Genomic DNA, 24,096 nt, shown 5'->3' with positions numbered 1-24,096 from the left:
TCCACTGTGAGGAAAGAGAGGAATTCTTCCTTAGGATTAAGGATCAGTGAGTGCAGGTGGAGGCCTGGACCACTTGTGTGAGTTGGGTTCTGACTAGTTTTGGAGTAGACTTCAAAAAGAGAGCAACAAAAGAGCTCCTCTCCACACGTGTTCTATGTTTGGCTCCCAGTGGGCACCGTGTCAGACAATGGGTGTGGGCTTTTCTATCTCTGTTTTTAGACAGACTGAGCTGAGCAAAGACCCTACATGGCTAAATATAGTTCACACTTACAAGCGGATGGACACATGCAGGCCCTTTAGGGATGTCTGACTTTAATACGTGGTAATGCTCAGTTTATTTGGGAGCCGGGAAAGCAGCATTATTGCATTACGGCGTGCTAAAAAGAGCATGGCTAGATCTCTGATGGTGACTACCAACCACACAACACCGTGCCCTCAACCACACCCACACCCACCCACCCACAACCACACCCACACCCACCCACAACCGCACCCACACCCACCCACAACCACACACGCACACACACACACACACACACACCCCACCCACACACACACATACACACCTGTCACACACACACATTTTTCTTTTCATGGCATCTGATGCAACCACCAAGGCTGTAAACTATGCTCACCTGCCACCATCCATTGCATTGTAAGCAGTATATATACAGTATATAGTTGTTTTAGCACTCAAATATTCTAATGTGTTAAATGAAGAAATATTGTGTGTGTGTGTGAGGAACAGAGAAACTGAGGTTTTCTTTAGGGGTCTTCCTGAGTTTAAATAACTGTTTTATTTGCCTTCTGGAGTGCTTTATTGCTCTGCTCCACCCTACAAATGCATTATGAGACACCACTAAAGCTGTCACATTGTTGACTGTTCCATGTGAAACTTTGATAGCTTTGTAGATATTTTTCAAATTTTTCATATACACAAGATAAATTATCCTGCTCAATGAAATGTGTGGGCTAGACCATGTCTTTGTGGTTTCTTTCAAGACCAACGCAGGTGGCTGTTCTGCTGTTATCTACATAGCTCTCTCTCTCTCTCAGTAGATGCACCTAGATAATAGCACAGTTGATGTTTATGTTAAAATGATGAGGTTCAAAGAGAGAGACTCTTTTTGACGGAGCTGTTTCCGTTTTTTCTGTGAAGAGGATTGTTTAAGCATGGTCTGCCAAGTTTAAAGCCAGACGAATATGATTTAAAGTGAACTCAATAGCTTGTCTGACAAATTACTCCAAAGCTGGGCATAAAATACAATTTTGAGCTTTATTACAAAGAAACCCTAAATGCACGCTCCAGGGATGGCAATGTTGGTCTGTCTGTCTGTCGGCCTACCACTTTGGTCCAGACTAACATGTCTCAAAAACTGGAAGATGGATTGTCAGGAATTTTTGTACAGACAGTCATGGTTTCCACAGGATGAATCTCATTGACTATGGTGATGCCCTGACTAGGTTGACATTTTTGAGTATTAGACAAATGTCTCGACAGCTATTTTAGAATTGCCATACATTCTTGGTACAGACGTTCATGTTCCCTTCAGGATGAATTAAGGATGAGCGATTTGGCCAAAAATTGGATAACGATAAAAAATTTCATACCATTTGATATCGATAATTATCACGAGAAATCAGTCAGATCATTATTTCTTTCAAGTTTAAAGGCAGATTTTTGCTCCTGAGTGAAAGTTGAAGAAACCAGATGGTTAATTGTGGTTTTAGACTGTTCTTTATGGCCAGAACATGACAGACACTTTCCAAACAGTGGATCACTTAACATATCTGATCTAGAACATTCAAAACAGTTCGTAATTCAAATGAATTAAATCAAACATTTTTTTAACATTTTTTATATTGTTATTGAGGAAAATTATATTGTGATAATTATCATTATTGTTTTATTGCCCAGCCCTCGGATGAATTGTTAAACTTTGCTGATCATCAGGTAAAGAGTTGAATTTGTCCATTACTTTGGTTTTTGACTAAAAACTGACATTCCCATCAGCCACTAGGCTGCTTTGTGTTTTGTGAACATGTTAGCCTGTATGGCGGCTTAACACCAGCATTTTTGTATTGTCATTGTGAGCACGTTAGCATGCTGATGATGTATGCTTATTCTTGTTTTAATTCAGGCGATCTATCTTCATATCTTGGTACTACTTAAATTAACAAGCCCAAAGGCTAAGTGCTTCTAGTGACAAGATTACTCTCTAAATTGCCTTCAGGTTAGAAATCTCCTCTGACTCAGTCGGGCCAATGCAGGTTAATTGCTCCCTGTTTTTGTGACTTCTTGACTTTTGACCCGTGACCCATTACAAATCATACTTTGAGTCAGCAAACCTCAGTAATCTTCAGTTGGCTCCTTTATAGATAAAGATGGTGTTTGGCATTAATGGCTTGTTTACTTAATTGGCTCAAAATGAGTGAAACTGGCATGTGAAGTAGATATTTATGTCCCCACCAAAAAATACTGGCTACTTTCTGGGAACTTTTTAACCTTGTTAAACTATTTACAGGACACAGTAGGTAAGGCAGTGTTCTGGTAAACATTTACACCACATATCATACTGCCAGTCACTCCTTTTTTCTGGGGAATGTATTTTAGGAGCCCTGACCACATGTGCTTATCTGCCTGAGTGAGCCCAGAGTAGACCATGTGAAGCAAACATACCAGGGCTTACTGCCTGTCTCCCATCTGATGAGACTGAGCTGCCTTTCATTGGTTGGTCAGGCACTGTTTGAACATTGGATGTTTTTTTATTTAAATTAAGTTCTGATTAGTTGCTGGATTAAACTGTTATTTTAAAATTAAGGCTGTGGATTAATTTTGTGGTTTTGTGTGGTGTTTTTGTGGATTTAAATGGGCACATTGCAGAACATCTTGTTTGTTATCTATGAGTTATTTCCTCAGCCGGCCTTTGTGTTGGAATTTTAACTTTTTAGGGGATGTGAATAAGGACAAGATTTTGAAAGCTAAAGTTGGATGACTGGAATGATTTGGTTCAGGTTAGTGCAATGGCTGTGGGACTGCTCACAGTTCTGCAGTCGTCAAGAGACAAAGCTTCCAAGAACTCAATTTGAGAGATATTCTCCTGGAACCGAATCCCCTCTCTCAGGGATCTCCCTCCCACCGTAGTTGTCAGGTTTGAATGTTTTATTTGCAGCCATGGCATCCTTTTGTGTTAGAATTCTTCTAGACTGTATTGTATGACATCCTTTCTGCACGCTCAGACTCTAATAAAGGTTTGGTTCGTTTTCCTCTCTGAAAGTGACCTGGCTCTCTTTTTTCACTAGAGAAATGGATAGAAATGGAGTGGTGGTGTAATTTGGTGGTGAGAAAGTACTTGAACAGAAAACAAACACACACACAAACAAACAAATCTCAGACTGAAAACATTCAGTTTTCCCTTGACATCAGTCCTCCTGAGTAGATGTTCAGATACAACCAAGCATGATCTTATGTCTGAGTCTGTAGGACAAACTGTTTTAAAATGAAAGGGCGGCTGTGGCGGTTCCCCACTAATCAGAAGATCGGCGGCTCCTCTGGTCTGCATGCTGAAATGTCCTTGGGCAAGAAACTGAACCCCAAGTTGCTGTGTCATTGGTGTTTAAGTGTGTGTAAATAATGTGGAGTGTGTTAATACAGTATGTATAATCCTAATGGAGATGTCATGCGTTTTGAATTTGATACAAAAAATATAAATTAAATTGCTGTTAAAAATCTTATCTTGCTGTATATACTTGATAAAAAAATATTTGTTCATACAGTGCAGCTGGCACAGTCCGACCCTAGTGACAAGATTGGCTGTTGGCATGTCCCTATTGCTGTGGTGACGATGGAGATGATGTAAGTAGCTGACTTTAGCCAGGCTGCCTGAGGCGCCACGCCAACCCAGCAGATATTTACTACTCCACTAACAGCCACCTCGTGCTAGTTAGCAGTATAGGAGTCTGGCTTGAGGAGTGCATCATGCGTGACTGCTGGACAGCAGTTCCTCCTAAATCTGGAGCTTTGATGTGGAAAAGCTTGTGGAGGTTGACGTGGGATCTACTCACCTTTTCATCAGTTCAGACATGGAAATGCTAATCATTGGTCACAGGTTTACTGACGCTGTCACTGATGCAATGGGATGTGTTAGAGAGCAAGAGTTTTCCTAGACCCATTTGAGAGGGCTGTTCCATGAACAGTAGTGCACCCGTATGCATGCCTTCAATTAAGGTCATCGATAGAGGTGGACATATTGCATTAGGATAATCTTGCGATATTACAATAGTCTGTATTGAAATATTGCACTCTAGAATCATTATATTTTGTGCTGAAATTTCAAGGTTTTTGAGTAAAGAAGATCTTTTTTGGGTCTCAAACCAAATGTAGTAAATATTCATAATTTATCTTATGATTATCATATGTTAGAAATTACAGTATATTATTTAATAATTTGAAACAGAATTATTACTACCTAACTTGCTTGTCAAATCCTGACCACATTGATGCTATAAACTTTATGTTAAAGCCCATTTTTAACTCTGCCTGGCTTCTTAAGATTCTGTAAAGCTTTTAATAATGACATTTCTTTAATAAGCTAACGTGTAGCGTTCAATGCAGCAAAGCCAACAGACAATTCTTTAGCAGCTGTGCCTCAGAATTTTGTGAAGAATGGGAAGATTGCTAACAAGTAGAAACCTGAATATACTGAATTTTTTCTTTTACACCTACAGTTCTCTTGGGACTTTTGGACAGCTTTTTATTGTTACCATATAACTAATTCTGTCATGGAGACAGAGAAAATTACACCAGACTACCCCTCTCCCCTTCCCCCGCCCACCTGTTGCACACAGACAAACAGTTGTACATTGCATTGTTACAAACAGGACGGCAACTGCTCCGCTGGGCTGCAGTATGCTCGGTTTGGCAAGGCTGATCCACTCCAACAGACTGTGATGCCTCCTCTCCTTTGAATTGCATTCCTCTGCTCTCACATCAGACACTCAGGAGCTCGCTCAGATGGCTTCTATCTGTCAGGATTCTGATCTCAGTGTACATGTGTATTCTTGGCTATGCGGTGCCCTGTGGTTGGATTTTGGGATTAGGGTATTCAATATCTGCTTCTTGAATGCACTTGCTGAAAATGTATTTATTGATGTTACTTTGCTAGCTTACATCTCCTGCCAGTTTAACATTAGATAAGATTAGATACAAGATTTTAGACAAAAGTACTAGAACATTATACTCTCATAAAAGCACTGTTACTTTAAAGAAATAGGACTCAAGTAAAAGTACTTGTGTAAAATTGTGTTACATTTTAGTCTACAAAACAGCATTAAATGTCAACATACAAAGCCCTAATGTCCAAACCATCAATAAATTACATTTCAATAGATAGCATTATTGTGTTACAGAATAGAATCTACCCGTCAATTTTCATTCGTAACCTCACCTATGGTCGTGAAGACTGGGCCATGACTGAAAGAACTTGATCGCGGAAACAAGCGGCCAAAATGGGTTCTGGCTGGCGTCTCCCTTAGAGATAGGGTTGGAAGCTATGTCATCCATAATGAACTTGGAGTAGAGCCACTGCTCAAGAAGCCAGAGGTAGTTCAGGCGACTAGAAATGTATCGAAAAAAATAATAAATAGCTGAGTACAAGTATACAAAAAACATCACTGTTAATGTAACAAGAGTAAATGTACTTTGTTACTTCCACCGCAATACACTTTATTTGATCAACAAAAAGAGATTATAATTGAAGAGATCCGTGTGGCAGGCACAGCAACGAGAGTAACTGGCAAAGGGTTGCACAATCAGGGCTTTTTGTAAGTAGGAAAACACAGACATGTGTGAAGTTAGAGGGCAGGACTTCTGTGTAGAGGCAGCAGTGCTGTTGCAGTTCACACTTAAGGGTGCACATTTATCACTCCTGAGCTGTCAGACACGCACACACACAACTGTCAGGGGTCAATAATCCAGAAATAATAACACACTCAAAAACACACAGTGGGCATGAAATGTCAGGATGGAAGAATGTGACTCTGTTTTGTCAAAATGCATTTACACGTTGCTACAAGTATATTGAAAGAGTGTTGTTAAAATGGTGTTTGGTCATGAGGGACTTGGTTGACTGTTTTGTGCTGCCGTGTTAATTAGTAGGTTAGAGGAGTTCTGGATACTTTATACCTTGTATATGTGACAATATTATAGGGGGTCAAGGTCAGGAATTTGAGTTGGAGTAAGAAGGCAGAGAGGGATAGGTGTCAAACAGTCCATACCTGTCACCGCTCAACCCCTGACCTATTTGACACCCACCCACAGCCTCTTACACTAAACCCCCTGGTATGACACTCTTGTCTAAAGCCTGAGGCTGCAGATGCAGGGAGGGGCAGGGAGGATGGCTCTGCTCAAGTGTTATTCCAAGTGTTTTTGCCACAACCATGTCAGTCTGTTTCATGTCTTTGTACGACACTGGAATCTTGTTCTGATGTGCTTAGCATGCCATCACAATATTTCATGCTCCATGCAAACAATACGTAGGTGCTGGACATATTTCAAGAGTTTGTGTTTAGACTGGCAGGGCACAGTTGGAGAGACAGGGCTGAAGTTAAGGAAAGCCGTGCCAGGACAGGCCCTGTCTTCCAAGATCAAGCTGTGTGTGTACACACTTATTTTTGAATCTGTACAATGGACAAAATACTGAACAATATCATTTTTGGTTCCTTGAGTACCAAAAGGTTGGCATCAAATACTTTTGTCAGATTCGTAGTTATCATATTGGCACAGCTATTTTTAATGATACCAAGCTCTATTCACTAGACCACAAAGGAAAGCTTGAATTATCTTTCACATTGACGATACACTGAACAGCAGGTACACTAATGCAAATCCTCAGAGAACCCACATGTTGACAGAACCATAACTGAATTTTTTTATCATTAAAAAAGTACATTGTTATTTTTGGGACATGGCAGAATCACTTGTATTTACCATCTTTATCTGTACCCATTGCAAACGGTGGAGAAGATTTTCACTGCTGTGCATTGCTGCCAATGACAGGTTCCTGAATGCAGTGGCATGCTCTGCTTTGGGGGCATTAGGAGAGAAGGGGAATGTGGCACTATGTTTGGAATCTGAGATGGGTCTGCATGCCAGCCAGCACGTCTCTAGCCATCCCTCTACCCTTTTTACCCCCCTCCTTCCCCTCCATCTCACTGTGCTGCCTCCGTTTCCCCAGTCTTCCCTTTACGTCATCCCAGCCCATGTGAACTAAACTTCCTGCTGGTCCTCAGCAGAACCAGCATATTGATAGAAGGCAGCTCCTCTGGAAAAGCTTTGCTTCTGTTTATAGCTGGGTGACGGCCCACATCTTGTTTGCATGTGCCCTTCATCTTTTTTTGCACATCCTGTTGCATGTAGGTGGAATTCTTCTCTGATTAATTTCAAGACACACCCCATTCAAAGTTTAAGTCAGAAAGAGGCGTTCAAAGCTATTTTATTTTTTCTTTCTGTTTTGCGCAATGGCAAGGGTGATTGAAGGACAGTCAAAAATGCTATTCTAGGTTATTAGCAACTTCATGATTTTGTTGTTTGTTATTAGGAATTTTTGATAGTTTCAGAGAACAAGTTCCTTAGCTAACCTCCGAACTCTCTCACAATTCATCAACTCAAGAGCTACTTGAGGCCATTACTTTCAGGGTTCAGGCGAGAAGTCCATCAAGATACCTGTGCATCCTTTTTGACACAGTCCATGACTCCACAGCCGAGCCTTTGCCGCACTTTAGTTGGCTTTGATATGATTGTTAACTTAGAATTGCCTGCCTCACGCAAGGAGAGCTAGCAATCTGACTGTTTCAAATGCCCACGGGGGTTTTAATCAAGTCACTGAGGGATGCTAGATGAGTGTAAGCCTGCCTTCATCCTTCTCAAATAGAAGTCTATAGAAAATTCTTGTATTGGCACACACAATATTTTGAGTACAGTTTTCATTCATCGCTTCAATCCTGAGGGCAGCTGTCATAAGTTTAGTAAATATGCCTGCGGTACCCTGTTTTTTGAAACAGGTTAAATGTTGCTTTAGGATCCACGCCAGCATTGAAATTGAGATAAACTGTGTTTCAGCCTCACAAAAACAAGATGGGTGTGGTGGTCAGGTGTAGGTGAGGCTTTTTGTTGACACTGCAGGTGTCACATGCATGTTGGTGTCACAGGGTTTAAATTCCAAGCCACACCAAGTCCATGACAGATTATAACAAAGACAGCTTTGACTACCGCAGATAAATTTCCATTGTACGATGTTCAGCCAAGCTGAAGTCACCCGCTTTTAGGGCTTGATGAGGATGTTGATGAACTGCAAAGGAAACATACAGCTCTGATCGTCATGAGCCTGACAGAAAGCTCAGTGTTGGCAGAAACAATCATTGACATAATTTTTCTGCCCTTGTATGGACGGTATATTCTGATGGGAGGTGGAGATGGAGAGTTCAGAGAACAGATGTGGATTAAGTGGGCTTAGCTGATTTCTTTTCACTAACCTGGCTGCACCTGCACCAATTTTATTGAGTCTGTGCTGACAAATGTTGGTGCATTGTTTGTACTTTGCTGTATGGCCACACAGAAGGCAAGCTGCACGAATAAAAACTCAGAGCAGGAAGCCTTGACCTTGATACTGTGCAATGGCTAAATCCTCAATAAAGTCATTAGTTCTATAGCGATCATTTGCAGAAATACAACCAAGCTGATGTTGTGCTCTGGCTTTCACAAGAAAGGAAATAAGAGTATTGTCAAGACTGGCTAAGACTGGAGGCTGACTTGATAGAACTCAAAGTACAGCACAGGAAACTACAACATTATGCCAAATTCCGTTCAGAGCAGTGACTGCTTTTTGTTTAGCCTGTTCATTGTGTTCTGGTTTTTAGCTCTTCCATGTGGCGTACGTCCTCATCAAGTTCGCTAATTCACCTCGTCCTGACCTCTGGGTGCTGGAGCGCTCGGTAGACAACGGAAGAACCTTCACCCCCTGGCAGTATTTTGCACGTAAGTTCCCATGTAATTGTGTTTTAGTTTTTATTGGGTTCTTAAAAAAAGAAACAAAACACTTCCTGCACACTGCCTAATTACTTGTGCTATGACTCAAATGACTAAACAATATGATTGTATTTTCCTCTGGAGTTGTTGGTCACATTATGGGCTGGACATCAGCATATAACCTACCAGTTTCCAATCTTGAATGCATGTTTGTGTTTTTTAAGTAAATCATTCTCATAAATAAATGTCTGCTATTCTCTACTGTCGACTAAATAACACAATAGTGATTTAGCTCATCCCCAGTTGAGGGACGCTTTTACACCTTTTGTTCATTGCACCTGGTGGCAGGTTTTCTGTTTGGAAAAAACAGAAAGAGAAGTGCGGTACAAAAACACAACAGTAGCAACCACTCATTAACAAAATCCTGTCAAAAACACAGATATGGAGGATTATTGTGCCTTTGTAATAAACAGTTGTTAAATCATAATTAGCAGATTTTGTTTGAAAATAGGCCTTTTTTATAGCAGACATTTTGACTCATTATGTAAGGAAATGCACAGGTGGAACTAATCACATTAACAATGGCCCGCTAAGCCATGCCAGAAATCTAGCATGTACAGTAACAGTTCCCCGGTACTGGCTGTTGTGAACGGAATGCAGCCTTTATTTGTAGTTATTAATTACACCTGCGTCTTGCCTGCTATGACAAGTCAAAATGTCTGCTCTGAAAAAGACCCATTGTAAAGATGGATTAAAATTTGTTTAGTGGCACACATTTAATCCTGGCACACTGATCAGCTTGCTTAAGGATTTAAGACAGGAAGTGTGTGTGGAAAAAAAAAATCTAAACTAACAACAGAGTATTCTACGGAGCCGCTGAAGTCCCAAAAGGTGATTTTTCTTATTGTATAAGATTACCATTTCCAAATTACCTGAACAACATACTGGACTACATATTCATAATTGGTTGAGTTGGCAAATCTGAGTAATGATGTCTAATATCTGAGAGGCACCTGTGAACACAGATTGCCAGGAGACACGGCTGTGACTCATCAGATTTACAATCTCAGAGGTACTCTTTGACATTATGTTTGCTTGATCCAAGTTCATGTTCATTCAGGATCTTTTGAGACTCAACTTCTTTAACACTTCACTCCGTTCTCTGCTTTAATGCTTTGTTTCCTTTTTTATTTTGTATTTTTTTTACAAACACTGTAACTGAATATTACTCTTCCAATGGTTCAAAAACAGGTATTAATGCAATAAAATATTACATATTTTACTCATTCTCATATAAAAAATTCAGATGAATCATTTTCATATGATAAGTGCTGTTTGCCTTCTGTGTGCGATTGTCCAACAACAACAATTTTTTTGGCAGCTTACTCTAGAATTAGAATGACGACAAGAGCTACATTATCCCAACTGATTTTACAACGTTCAAACCGTTCAATCAATCCAATCCATGATTTCATTCAAGTTAGCGGTTTCATTTGGCATCATATCACCCCCTTTCCCTCTAGTTGCTACAGAATACATCAAAGAGTGAGGAAGGAAGGTAGCAAACTTGACTAAACGCAATGTGAATAAAACTTTGATACACTACCTTGTCCGTGAACATTTCTGCCTGAATCATATCAGATTGATTTTCATTTGCAATAGTGGTTGTTAAACAATGAAGAGAGTAACTCAGTTAATCAGTGCAGTACTTCTCAAATGTTTTCTGTCACGCCCCCTTCAGAAGCCAAGAACAGCACCCCACCCCAGCAAAAGTGCATTTCATTTTTATCAATCATTAACAATACAGGCAACTGAAATAAACAAGATTCAGGTTAGAAAAATAGCCTTTCTTGTATCAGAGCACCACATGAATCATAATCATGCACCTTCAGGTCTGCTCAAATGCACCATCCTGGCGCAACATCCCCCAGGGGGCCCAGCCCCCCAGTTTGAGAACCACTGCCCTAGTGGCAGAAATTACTGCTGCATTTAAATATAGGATGTCTGCGCTTCACGAGAGCACCTGATTGGTGTTATATTAATTGGTGATAGAGAGTAGCTTCACAGAAGTCATCTATGTGATAATATTATTGTCATTGCTTGAATATTGAAAATGAATGGAATACACTGTGAGAGATAAAAAGACTTTTAAATTATTATTATTTTGGCAGATTCAAAGCACGAGTGTATTGAAAAGTTCGGAAAGCAGCCCAATGCTCGTATATTTAAGGATGATGACCAGATCTGCACCACAGAATACTCACGGATTGTCCCTTTGGAGAATGGAGAGGTAAAATATCATATGAAGTTTTGAAAATCCAAACCGAAATTGCCTCATAAACCGAGTTTATGAGTTATCAGAAACAATCTATGTGAAATAAAGTCGTGTTGTCCAGATTGTGGTGTCTTTGGTCAACGGTCGACCAGGGTCCAAAAACTTCACCTACTCACCAGTGCTGCGAGACTTCACAAAGGCCACCAACATTCGCCTGCACTTCCTCCGCACCAACACCCTGCTGGGCCACCTGATCTCCAAGGCCCAGAAAGATCCTACCGTCACACGCAGGGTGAGGCACATACTGTACAATCTCACACAAAGGTGTAATGCTGGCAGTTTCCCATTTGGGCAAGCCAAATTTACTAGTCTGCACTCCACACCCTCCAGCCTCCTTTTTTGCGAACACAAGCACACTGACCTGCTCCCTCCTGCTCACACATTCATCCTTGTCAAGGCAAAATGCCAAACCTGTCTGTTCAATCATCGTGGTAATTCCTTTGGTAGAGACACAGGCTGCAGGTGCATAAGATGGCACTTCTCCTTACAGCAGGGAAATATTTGTTAATAGAAATTAGCAATTTTGTTGAATGTTGAATAGTGAATGTTTGTTGAATGTTGAATGTTGAATAGTGGCTTAAGATACAACAAGATATAACATAGCTTTAATGCAACTATTAAAATTGTATAAAGTAAATTTCTTGTAGCTGTAATTCAAGAAATGTATGCTCACGATTCATGCCCGAAAAAGCTCATTAATGCCAAGAATAAATCTGTGATGTCGGCTGTTGATTCTTATCTTTTTGAACTGATTCACCTCATGAAACTAGCCTTACCTCATGCATCATGGTTTTAGTTTGTACTTCTACACTTCTGCTGCCAAGCAAAGCCAGACATTTATTCTGGTGTGGGTGATGTTGCGTAGTTGCTGATAACATCGCTATTATTTTGAAATAGTGCTGGTGATAACATTTTCCTTATTTGATGACAGTATTACTATAGTATCAAAGACATCAGCATCGGTGGACGCTGCGTTTGTCACGGGCATGCACAGGTGTGTGGTGGGGGGCGGAACCAAGACAACCCAAACAGGTTTGTAACGCTCTTCATCTTAAGCAATGCTATACATGTTTGACACAGTACATTTGTGGGGTTGATGCATTTTTCATCACTCATTAACTAAACAAGACTAAACTGGTTCCTCATAAGCATTTGAAAGGTTCACTTTGTAGGTAACTTTAATCAGGAAATCCATTTTTCATGTGTTTATTCAATAACATAGCTTAATAGCCATTTTGTACAATGGCCTCATGTCTATAACCAATGTACTGAGATGACATAATGCTAAAAATGAAGAGGACCACAGATATGCTGCCACATCTACAGTGAACTGTTTCTGTCTGTTAATAATCAAGCTACTATGTATAACGTGAAAAGTATGTCTTGGAGTGGCCGAGAATTATCTCCGGACTCTACAGTTCCCCTGAGAGTTGGAGCAATTTAGCCTCTTTCAGTTTATTGTTTTGGTTTTTACAGCTCCCCCCCAGCTTTACTGTTTTGGTTCTGTCTCGCTATTCATCAGTGTTGTTTTCAAGTGCTGCAAGAATCAGGAAAAAAAAATCAGGAAAAAGCTCTGATACACTACTTACGCAGAACCAAACGACAGGCAAACAAAGTTAGCACTAGCTAGCTAGCAGCTAAAGAGCTAGAGATATTTCCCTCAGGAGTTGGTTGAGACCAAACAGAGCTAAAAGTGGACTGAATATTTGACTATTGGATCGGCTTGCCTGAAACATGACTCCAAATGAATGCAGATGTCGATCTGTGTCTGCTGTATAAATAGGCAGTTGTTTGCTGACATGTTTACCATAACAACTAAATAAGGTAATAATGTGTTCAGAGCTTGTCTTGCTGCCCCAAGTGGTATATAGTCTGTTAATGCAGGTTTAAAGAAAGTTGTGGGCTGCAAATGAAATTCTGAGCATCACTAAATCCATGTCCTCATCTCCTGTCTGTAGACTCCAGTGTGAGTGCCAGCACAACACCTGCGGTGAGTCATGTGACCACTGCTGCCCAGGCTTTAACCAAAAGCCATGGCGTGCTGCAACTGTTGACAGCCCCAATGAGTGTCATCGTAAGTGTTCATGTATAATGATTCATTCAATGTGTAAACAAAACCTCACTCTGAGCCTGCCCATGATGTTGGCTCCTTGAATTACGACCCCCAGAGTGGACTGAAGTGTCCTCTTGCCTCTGATAGTTAAGCCCTGTTGTGGATGCCCTGATATGGTATTGTAGAGAGCCTCAGTGAAGAGTTGAGAGGACATTCCTCTTATGGTATGTGTGATGAACAGCACAGTGCACAACTATCACCAGGATAACTGCTCTTTGTCAGCTAAGCTAGCTAGTCAGCTGGCTAGCCAGGCCTGCACCAGCCCATCGGATAGTCCCCCATGCCATCTTATTGGTGAGCCATCCAGTCTGCCAGCAGAGCCTATGTCAACTGGAATCTAATTGCTTTGGACTGTTGACAAATTTTTCCTTCATGAAACATGACCTTGTAGCAGCCACAAAAGCAGAAAGATGAAGGCTGGTAATCCAATCAGTGTTCTCATGCAACTGAGATGTACCCTAACCATTCATAAACATTAATAAGGCACAGGGGTGGTATACAGGAAGAAGATGCGGCATCTTGTTTAGTTTGGATTTTATAGTTTCTCTTTATTCTTAACAACCAGACTTTACTCGTAGGAAAATGAGTAGCTTAAAGGTGCTTAAATACAGAGAGCGGAGTCAGAGGTAATTTGCTGAGGCATACAAAATAATTCTGTGTGTGTGTGTGTCTTGGGGGTTTCCTCTTCAGCCTGCCAGTGTTTCTCCCATGCCTTTGACTGTTATTACGACCCAGAGGTAGAAAAGAGGGGAGCAAGTTTGGACACCTTCGGCAGGTACGATGGAGGAGGAGTGTGTATCAACTGCCAGGTAAGAAATGCAATGTCAAGTCTAAACTGATTCCTGTGTGTGAATGTGTGAAGTCACAGGGGAGGAGGAGGGTATAAAAAAAAAGGAAAAACAATGAATTCCAAGTTATCTGTGCATATCTTTATGGAGTCGTCTATTAGCATTTGGGAACGGGTTTGTGAGGCCAACACAAACCTTTCACATTAACACACCACTCAGAGAATTTCATTTTGTGTCATCGTCTTTTTGTCAAAAAAAATATTGTATTAAGTTTTTTTGGTTTATATATCATCCCTCTGTAATATGATACTGATGCAGAGAGTACATGTAAGCGTTGTGTCCACTCACGTGCATCAGTGTGCATTTGAAGATATTCAACTTTACAGAGAAAGAAAGAGGACACATATACGGACATCTTCTGTTGTATTCTTCCTGTTCAATTATGTAGCAGTTATGGCTCACACATTATTTCTGTGTTCTTCTGTAGCACAACACTGCTGGAGTGAACTGTGAGCGATGCCTTGAAGGTTTCTATAGACCATATGGAGTACCTCCTGAGTCTCCCACTGGATGCATACGTGAGTTGCGTTTTCTTTGTTTGTCCCTTGATTTGCCGTAACACTGTCACATTGTCATTTGTCCCTTTTTAAAGGACTTTGCTTAGTAAGGTATGCAGGAGTGTTTGTATCTCAGACTTGATAGCCGTGGCTGGCTTGAGTATGTTTTATTTTTTGTTTTGGTATTTTTCCGTGTTCTGTTTTATTTGGAGGTTGGCAGTCAATGGTTGTTCTGATTTGTGTGCAAGTGCTGCAGTCTGATTTCATGCTGTATCTCTAGACGTGAGGTAGTAGAAATTATATTAGACATATTACACAGTTGAAATGCCTATTAAGTAAAGTCGAGTGATGTGTGTAAGACATTATTGCAAACATTTAGATGTTGAATAGATCCAAGTGAGTTTCTGCAGCCACTTTAATTAATGCAATAAAAACACATTACAAAACTGTTACTTGTTTGGTTTGAACCATCTGTCAAATTACCAGGATGCACCACTAGATAAATAATAAAAACTGAATTTGACCTTCATTATGTATGACGGACAAGTGAAGCCAAAACAGTGTTATATTCAAAGAGAGGCATCAGTGTCTTGTTTGAAACGGACACAAATGGCACCATTGCACAAGCACCACTGGCACCACCGCATGTATTATTGCTAAACTGGGCTCCGCTCTTGTTTACGTTACTTTAATGGTCCATGGCTGTCCCTCGATGTATAAATAGCTGCCAGTTGTGTTTGGACATAAGAAAGTAGTGGAATTAAACTGGTTGCCCTCAGCGCTTTGAAAAGTAAATCATAAAATCCACAAACTAAATTATGTGAGCTTAGCAGAGGAGTCAGTAAAGGTTCAGTAATCATTATTTGCTTCTTAGATCTGTCATTTTGAGAGGATGGATGGCTGGAAGCTTTCTTTACTTGTTACTGATATCTTTTGTTATGTACAGTAAATGTCTTTTTCCTCACAATCAAAAATTCTGTGCTGTGTTTGTTTATGTGTATGCATGCCCATGTTAAAAAAACATGTGACCCCCACCAGCCTGCAGATGTGATGAAAGGACTACAGTTGGCTGTGAAATGGGCTCTGGAAGGTGTATCTGCAACCCACAATTTGCCGGAGAAAACTGTGATCGCTGTGCTGACGGATACTATTACTACCCTCAGTGCATTCGTAAGTTTAGTTTTTTCTTGTCACACACTGGATACCCAGTTTACCTAACGTGGGGGTGGATAAACATAAAGGTGAATGTGCTAAAGATGCAATTCTGGTGTGCAAATCCTATAAGTCATATGACATGAATCACATCTGTGATAGCTGCAAGTAAAGGCACAGTCAAAAAGGAAGGTGCAGTTAGCCATACCCGTGTCTTTTTGAAACTTGGATAAGAGAGAAACCTTTATTATTTCATAAAGTTGTGTGTATGTTTTAGGAAGCTCAGTGTGTCAATGTATACACAGTCAGGTGAACCTGAACCCACCCTTTGATGGCTGGAATCTGTTTCATGTTCACCCTTTTCTTTTTAGCCTTTTGTGTTTATGTCTGTCAGTTTTCCCCTTGAGGAAAGAATCCATCCTTTTTGGACGAGGCTTATCATTATTATATACTCAAAGAAGTATGCCTTTAATGCTGCAGGGCTACATGCATGAAGGTGTATGCATATAATATAGTATTGACTAAGGCACATTCCACATGTCATACCACCATCTTAACAAATAGATGCAGATATTAGACACACATAGAGAGTTCTCCCCATGTTATCTCATACTGATCTGCCTTCAGACTCAGGAGTCTTCCAGGGCATGGAGATAAGCCACCCAGACTTTCATCTTTTTAAATATTTTTTCTGTCTCTAACTATAGTCTTTTTTAAGGTCTCTGCATGAACTTGCTAGAGCATTCAGCTTCTATTTTCCTGGAATTTAAGAAAACTGTCACTTTTTTAAATTATATTCATGTTAATTTAACTGGAATTATTTTCCATATAATGGGTCATAGAGAGGCACCTTGTCATGGTGGAATGGTCATGGTAAAATCATTGATTGACCTGTTAGTTTTAAACAGGCATTATACTGTACTCAAAAAAAACAAAAACAAATCTGTAATCTGCCCGAGGTGCTTTATTTCTTATGTCATATAAATGTGAATTGAATTGTAACTTGGAATTTTATGAGCAGTAGAGTGATTTATCACTAGACATTATCCCTAAAACTGGGTCTCTCACCTCCTGGCTGCTGGCGCTGACAAACTAGTCTGAACAGGTTGATACAGTCATTAGGAGGCTGTATGGGTTTCAAGAGATTCTTCTCTGCTGTTTTATGTAACTGTAGGGAATTTCTACAACCTGTGTTTGTGATACAGCAGATCAAAGTTGATCTAGTTTATTGCTAGTAGAAGGCTATGATTAATTACATAGAGGGATCACTGTCAAGGGGGTAGCTGAGTAAAGTGGCAGGGAACTGAGGGTTGTGGACCCAATTGCAGACAACAGCAAGGCGAGAGGAGGATGCAGTTCAAAATAAGGTTTATTAAAATAACTAAACAGGCTTACGTGGAAGCTTGGTACAAAAGTCCAAACAAAGGTAATCCAGAAGAGGGTAAATCTAACACAAAGACAGAGTAATCCAAAACAGGGGAACAAACCAGAAATCCAGGGAACAGAGCACTAGGCAGAACACACATAGACGCAAGGGCATGACAAAGACTGAAGACAACTGAAGACAATATATACACTGGTAAATGAGCAGGGAGGGAAGCACAGCTGAGATATATCAGGTAATTAAACAAATCTAGACAAGGACACCAAGTGCAGAATATTACCAAAATAAAACAGGAAGTAAAGTTCACAGGAACGCACAAGGACAGATCTACCAAAGTAAAACACAAAACATGGAAAGACAGCAAAATCAGGACACACACAGAGACAGGACCAAACAGGAGACAAGACTACACTAAAACATGGAGATATAAGACTAAGACAGACCATAACAATAAATCACAGAAGTACACAGATCAGGAAAACACTAAACATGAACAAAAGCACAGGACTAAGGAAATTATGGCAAAAAACAGAAAACCACAGGGAAAAAGTACAGCTAATAACAACCACAATGTTAAAAGGATTCTTTGACAAGCCTGGTTCAGGCTGAAGGTACCAAAATCCACCAACGCCCCTCGAAAGCTCATTAACATGTTATATCTTGTTTGTTTAGTTTGTACAAAACAACAAGTTATGGTTTCACGGGGTGGGGGGGGCCTCGAACTGCATTGTAGTCTGTTGTTGCAAAAGCAGTTCACCACTGCGATAAACAAAGGTGACACTTGAGGTTTTACTTGGTCACACTTTCCCTTCAGTGGAGATCTTAATTTCGTACCTTTCCTTCGCAATCAGGATATCCCGTATACGACACGACCACCAAATCCCCTGCAGGACCTATTGTGGGTAAGTCCATGAAAGAAGATTTTGCAGTGTCTCAAACCACTATTTAGCTTGACAGATGTTCTTAAACAATCATTTGAAATACTATTACCTTTGAACATCTTTCTTTGTGTATTTCTTAGCCATCACCTTTTTTCTGTTTCATTGCATAGGGCCCACTGCCTGCCCTCCGGGTTATTTTGGCTCCCCAAGCTGTCAACGTGAGTGTGATAAGACCTGATATGTTGCGCTACTATAGAGACGTTTCCACGGCTATGCTACGTTGACTGCTTTTATTGCTGCTCCACATTTGCATTTACTGTATCTAAAAACATACTACTGGTAGTGAATCCTCTCAAAGAGCTTTTTTACTGGGCAGCCCTTGACTTTTGCCCTTGACACTTGAGTAACATTTACTTAAAGGCAGACTGAGTTGTTAAAAAAGGGCTTTAGAGGACCATGTAAGGCACTACTCAGCCTGACTTGGTTTTCTGCAGAGTTAAATGTTAAGAACATGAGGCAGGGGTCAGTCAAGAAAAGAATTTTGTATATAGTCATGACTGAAGGTCAGGTCATGTTTGTAGGCTTCATGGAGAACTGGCAGTATATTATCGTTGGGTTAAATGGGATGGTGAAAATACTTGTTTAATATACAATCAGAGTGAGTAAATCTGCTTCTCAGTGACAGAAGATCTCATGCATTTGTTGAGCACTAGTCATAGATTCATCATGTGTGTCAGTGGGGATTTAAGCTCAAGGGGTCTCTGTCCTCTCTTGATAGCAATGGTCAGTTGGGACTGTTTAGTGAGAACTAACCAGTCTATTATTACTCATGGCCCTTGTTCTAAATTTCCTTTTCTGGTTTCCTCTAAGCTGGGAAACCCATTATTAATAATATGGCATTTCTATTAAAACAAAGACCTTTAATCCTTGGCTTTTTCTGTCTTATCATTTGTCAGAGATTGTAAGCAAACAATAACTTTCCTTAACATGTTTTTTATCTTGTGAGCTGACTGAGAAGGAATTTCATCAGCAGCCTTTGACAAGCTGATTTTAATGTTTGGGATCTGCTTAGGGGAAAATAAAATGGTGGCAGTCTTCCTGGCGGCTGTCCTGTCTTAGTGCCAGGTCTATTCACATACCAGTGCCAGGTGAGGCTTGGCAAGACATGGGCACCAGTGTAGCCTTACCGTACGTAATAGTTCAACTGATGGATGTATTTGACATTCCGTATTGTATAGCCCGACCAAAGAAGGAGCTCAGGGTAATTTTTAAGTACACTTTAGGATTCTACAGGGCAACTCATTTGAATTTATATTAGTTAGGATTTATTTTGTTTACTGTTATTGATAAACCCATTTCTAATATGTTTGTGCACAGAGTGTATATGTGACTATAGAGGGACAGCGTACGGGGTGTGCGATGCGACAGGACGCTGCCAGTGCCGTCAGGGTGTGGAGGGGGAGCGATGCGATCGCTGTCAACCAGGATACCACTCCTTCCCAAACTGCCAGGGTGAGAAACAATCACCAGGCCAATCAGCATTCACCCCGCATGCACTGTAAAAACACAACCTCATCAGTGTAACGTGACTGAATTATTATGAAACATGACCTTTATTTTGGAAGAGATGGCCACGAGATATTATAATGTAGATGTAAATAAATATAGCATACCAGCAAAGGAAATGGGGATATGTTTCCAAATGGCAGCCAGTAGTGATACTTTGGACTAATTACACAGTAAGGGTTGCTGTTCAAAGATTTTGAACAGTTTGTCCAGCAAGCTTGTGCTTTATTGTTACACAATAATTTTGTCTGCATGTACCTGGGTGCACTAGTTTCTGGAGCAGGAACACTTCGAGCAGGGCCATTTTTGGAGGGAGCTATTTTTAAGTCTATGACTTTTGACACTTGAACCTTGAACCTCTAAAGTGACCTTCCTGAGAAACACACACCATTATAATCAATTTAATCCTATCATCAGTTTATGTAATTTTAACAACAATTATCTACAAGTATCTTTTCAAATCTAGCTTATTCCTTTTGAGTTGTTAAAGCTCCTTGCTAGTTCACAGTTTATATAATTAATGTTTTTATGTATTTTATGTTTTGTTTTGTTTTTTACCAATGTTATGTAGATTTAAAGGAATCCTACAGTGCTATACACCTACAATTAATTATGATTGATTATTTGGATTCTAATGCAGAATATGGAGTATATAACTGTAACATCACCCTCTTTCTCTTCCTACAGTGTGTCTCTGTGATGGGGCTGGCGTGGCTGACAATGTGTGCAGTCCAAGTGGCCAGTGTGTTTGCTTTCCCAGCTATGGGGGACAGGAGTGTGACTCATGTGCACCGGGCTACTATGGATACCCGGACTGTGCTGGTAAGTGGGTTGGATCCCTTTATGTCCACCAGTGAAACTACGAGAGATAAACCAATTGGGTGCATGTGATTGAGTGCTGGTGGAAAAAATGTTGCTGCTGGTTTTACTGGGCATACTGTGGTCTCTTCTCATGACTCTGTGGAGCAAACATCATCATTCTCCCACAGTATCCCCTGAAAACTCTTATGTTGTCATCCGCATTGATTCATGTCATGTATTCTGCATGACACAGCATTTCACAGAGGGCTGGAACATGAGATACAGTATGTATATATGGACTGAATCATATTTCCAAGAATGGACAACTGGGAATCACTGAAGAAAATAAGATTCTAGACCAAATGATGATACACCACAGGCTTACATTTTTAGTTCTTACTTCAGCTTGTTTCCTGTCCCCAGCTTGCCAATGTTCACATGAAGGCTCATATGGCAACATATGTAACCCACTGTCGGGTCAGTGCCTGTGTCTCCCAGGGGTGGTGGGCCAGCAGTGTGACCGCTGTGCATCAGGACTCAGATTCCCCCACTGCTCAGGTAACCACATCAAGAACCATCATATTTACTTATACTAGTAATTTTGGGACTGAGAAGGAGCAACCGTTAGAATATTTAATATGGCTGGGTCTTTTTGATGGGGTTCAGTAATGTCCTATTGTTAAAGGATGTAATTTGTTTAATACGTTGATAGTTCCCTCTTGTTCCCCTTAATAGAAGAGTTTTGACTCCCTTTGGGCCAAATTTGATAGTGTCCTACAGAAAGTAACTACACAATTTACTGATTTTCTAATGTTTCTTTTATTTTGTTGTGTATTCATTTTGTGCTTCTAGCCTCCATCAGTGTGTGTAACATGGCAGGAACTGAGGTCACTGATCCTCAAACGGTATGACACTCTCAATAACCTCTAGTTTTTTACTGTGATCATGTCTTTATTAGCTTTGATAACAGAAGTGGTCACAGTCTAAATCCAGCATTGGCCCTTTAGGTATGGACTCACGTTACCTCAAAGTTATATAACTGATAACACAGATGTGTTGCTAAAACATCGTCCAGTTGATTTTTCAAGGAAGTGTTTTCCCCTGAAATGTAAATGCAATTAAAGTAAAGGAAAAGAGACTTCCTTCCATCTTGAGGAGGAAGAAAAACAACAACGAGTTTCTTGAAGGTCATTTCCGCCTCTATTTTGGAACGTATCCTATGTTTGAAAGATGGAAAAACTGCAAATTTCCAGTAATTCAGAAAACTGGCATTTTAGTACAATATGCAACCGTTACAACTGATTTTAGTTGGATTGTAAACAAATATAAACTTTCAACAGTAGCTACTAGTCTCAACAATCCTAAGATTCCATATCTATTGTTTCAGGGCTCCTGCCGCTGCCTACAAAACGTAGAGGGAACCCTGTGTGACAGGTGTAAACCTCTCTACTGGAATCTGGCTACAGACAACCCTCGTGGTTGTATGGGTAAGTGACTGGAAATATAAATAGTACAGAAAACTATCACTTTTTGTAAAAGTTGTAAGAAATAAGAATAAACAAATACTTCCTGTCAGCCAAAGGTTCCCAGTCTCTTTTTTTCCTCCAGAATTATTAGTTCTAATCACTCAACCCATTATTTTCCACTACATTAAATTACAGTAGCAATCTGACAAGGTACTGATATGGGTCTTGGCCCCTCTTACCCAGAGGATATGTCAACATACCCCTGTCAACAAGGCCAGATCTGCCTTCCTGTCCCTCTGAGGGGAGCTGAAAAATAACACGTAAATACAGGCAAATTCCTGTTAACCGCTTTGAGTGTGGAGCTGCAAGTGAACCTGCGAGATTTCATGCTGTGGCTTTGCAGTAATGAGTAACCTAGGGCCACATTAAAAACAATACATCCCACAAAAAATACTCCTAAAAAAGTCCTAATCCAATTAAAATACTTAATATGAGAAAAACAAGGTGACTCACATTATCTAGCCAGTGAGGGAACAGCTTCAGGCTTTGTCCGGAAGCCTGTTTAATGTTACAGTTCTGCTCCCTAGCAAGAATGTTGCCACTACCATGTTGCCTGAAGACACAAGTAGGGGGAAAAAGAGCTTTTAATATCCTAAGAATGCCTGACTGGTGGTGGCTGGACATTAAGGGGAAGTTTTTTTCACTGGGTTGAAAGCAAGATGCCACAATAAATCTCCTCTGGACCTTTGATGTGCAGATCTCTGAAGATAGTGTGGTTTTGTGCTCTTGTGTTTCACCCATGAAAGTGACAGAATCGGGTAATCAGAGTCTGTTCACCATAGATCCCCCTTAATATTTACTTAACTTTTCCTCCCTCTCTCTCTGTCTACCTCTCATTACAGAGTGTCAGTGTGATGTGAAAGGGACCCTGAGTGGTGTTGGAGAGTGTGAACAGGTGAGTATTTTATAACTACCTCCAGTGACCAATACACATCTATTAATCAAACTGTGATTTAGATTAGACCGTTATCGTAAAGAGTTTTGACTTAGAATTTTGTCACATTTGTCTGCTGATGATCTTTTTGTCTAGAAAAGTGGACAGTGCCACTGTAAGCCTAACGTATGTGGACATGCATGTGACACCTGTAAGGATGGATACTTCCTGCTGCAGAAAAAGATGTATTTTGGTTGTCAAGGTAAGACTTCCTTCTTAATGAAAAATTTATTTTGCTGGCCTTCAGGGGTTTTAACCTCTCATCTTACTGCAGTGATATACAGACTAAGTGTTCTCAGGTTTGGCAAATACGCCGTGACATCACCATTGAGTGTGGTTCCAGATGCAACACCCATCAGTGATGCTGGGGGGGTTAGAGTTGCAACACACTTCAAACCTTTAACCAGAGAGGTCAGGGAAACACTGCTTTTCAGTATGACTCTATAATAAATAACTTTTACTCTCCCCGATAGGTTGTCAGTGTGATGTAGGTGGTGCCATTGACATGGCATGTGATGAGATGTCCGGACAATGTCGGTGTCGGAATAATGTAGTTGGCCGCAAATGCAATGAGTAAGAAATGTCCGTCTTAAATATTTTTTGCAAATTGAGACTCTTATGAGACATAGTTTTGATTTAAATTTTGTTAATTAATTTTCTTGTTAGACCAGAACCAAGCTACTATTTCCCGACTCTCCACCAACTGAAGTTTGAGGTTGAGGATGGCACCACACCAAATGCCAGACCAGTGCGCTTTGGTTATAACCCCCAAGAGTTCCCAGATTTCAGCTGGAGAGGTTATGCTGTAATGTCTCCTGCACAGGTCTGTACATATTCACATCACAGTACCTTGGTATATTGTATACATTGATGTGACTATTCTAATAAATTACAGTATGTCTGGGAGAATTACAATTTCAATAACCTTATAGCTTCCTTTTTACATTCTATTCTGGTACTACCATGATTGTTTGGCTTTTTTCCTCTGCACTGATATTCCTGCTTAAAGGACACAACCTCTTATTACATCAGGG

At 40.4% G+C, this 24,096-nt stretch overlaps 1 protein-coding gene across 3 annotated transcripts in view; it reads left to right on the top strand.

The window, feature by feature from the left end:
- Positions 1–24,096, top strand: part of LOC123972762 (laminin subunit alpha-3-like) — a 59,598-nt gene that overhangs the window by 2,862 nt on the left and 32,640 nt on the right. For all 3 annotated transcript variants that reach the window (XM_046052410.1, XM_046052411.1, XM_046052412.1), the window contains 19 exons: positions 8,917–9,034; positions 11,197–11,315; positions 11,422–11,592; positions 12,292–12,392; positions 13,319–13,434; positions 14,164–14,282; positions 14,749–14,839; positions 15,857–15,988; positions 18,206–18,256; positions 18,406–18,453; positions 19,613–19,747; positions 20,489–20,623; positions 21,026–21,160; positions 21,455–21,507; positions 21,990–22,089; positions 22,971–23,023; positions 23,159–23,264; positions 23,536–23,635; positions 23,729–23,885. In XM_046052410.1, the coding sequence (XP_045908366.1) occupies positions 8,917–9,034; positions 11,197–11,315; positions 11,422–11,592; positions 12,292–12,392; positions 13,319–13,434; positions 14,164–14,282; positions 14,749–14,839; positions 15,857–15,988; positions 18,206–18,256; positions 18,406–18,453; positions 19,613–19,747; positions 20,489–20,623; positions 21,026–21,160; positions 21,455–21,507; positions 21,990–22,089; positions 22,971–23,023; positions 23,159–23,264; positions 23,536–23,635; positions 23,729–23,885 (2,040 nt within the window). The remainder of the gene's footprint in view (positions 1–8,916; positions 9,035–11,196; positions 11,316–11,421; positions 11,593–12,291; positions 12,393–13,318; positions 13,435–14,163; positions 14,283–14,748; positions 14,840–15,856; positions 15,989–18,205; positions 18,257–18,405; positions 18,454–19,612; positions 19,748–20,488; positions 20,624–21,025; positions 21,161–21,454; positions 21,508–21,989; positions 22,090–22,970; positions 23,024–23,158; positions 23,265–23,535; positions 23,636–23,728; positions 23,886–24,096) is intronic.

The sequence above is a fragment of the Micropterus dolomieu genome, linkage group LG06 (assembly GCF_021292245.1).
Source record: "Micropterus dolomieu isolate WLL.071019.BEF.003 ecotype Adirondacks linkage group LG06, ASM2129224v1, whole genome shotgun sequence".
NCBI classification, from domain to species: domain Eukaryota; kingdom Metazoa; phylum Chordata; class Actinopteri; order Centrarchiformes; family Centrarchidae; genus Micropterus; species Micropterus dolomieu.
The sequence above is the reverse complement of the archived record's forward strand: the minus strand, read 5'-3'. Positions and strand labels throughout refer to the sequence as shown.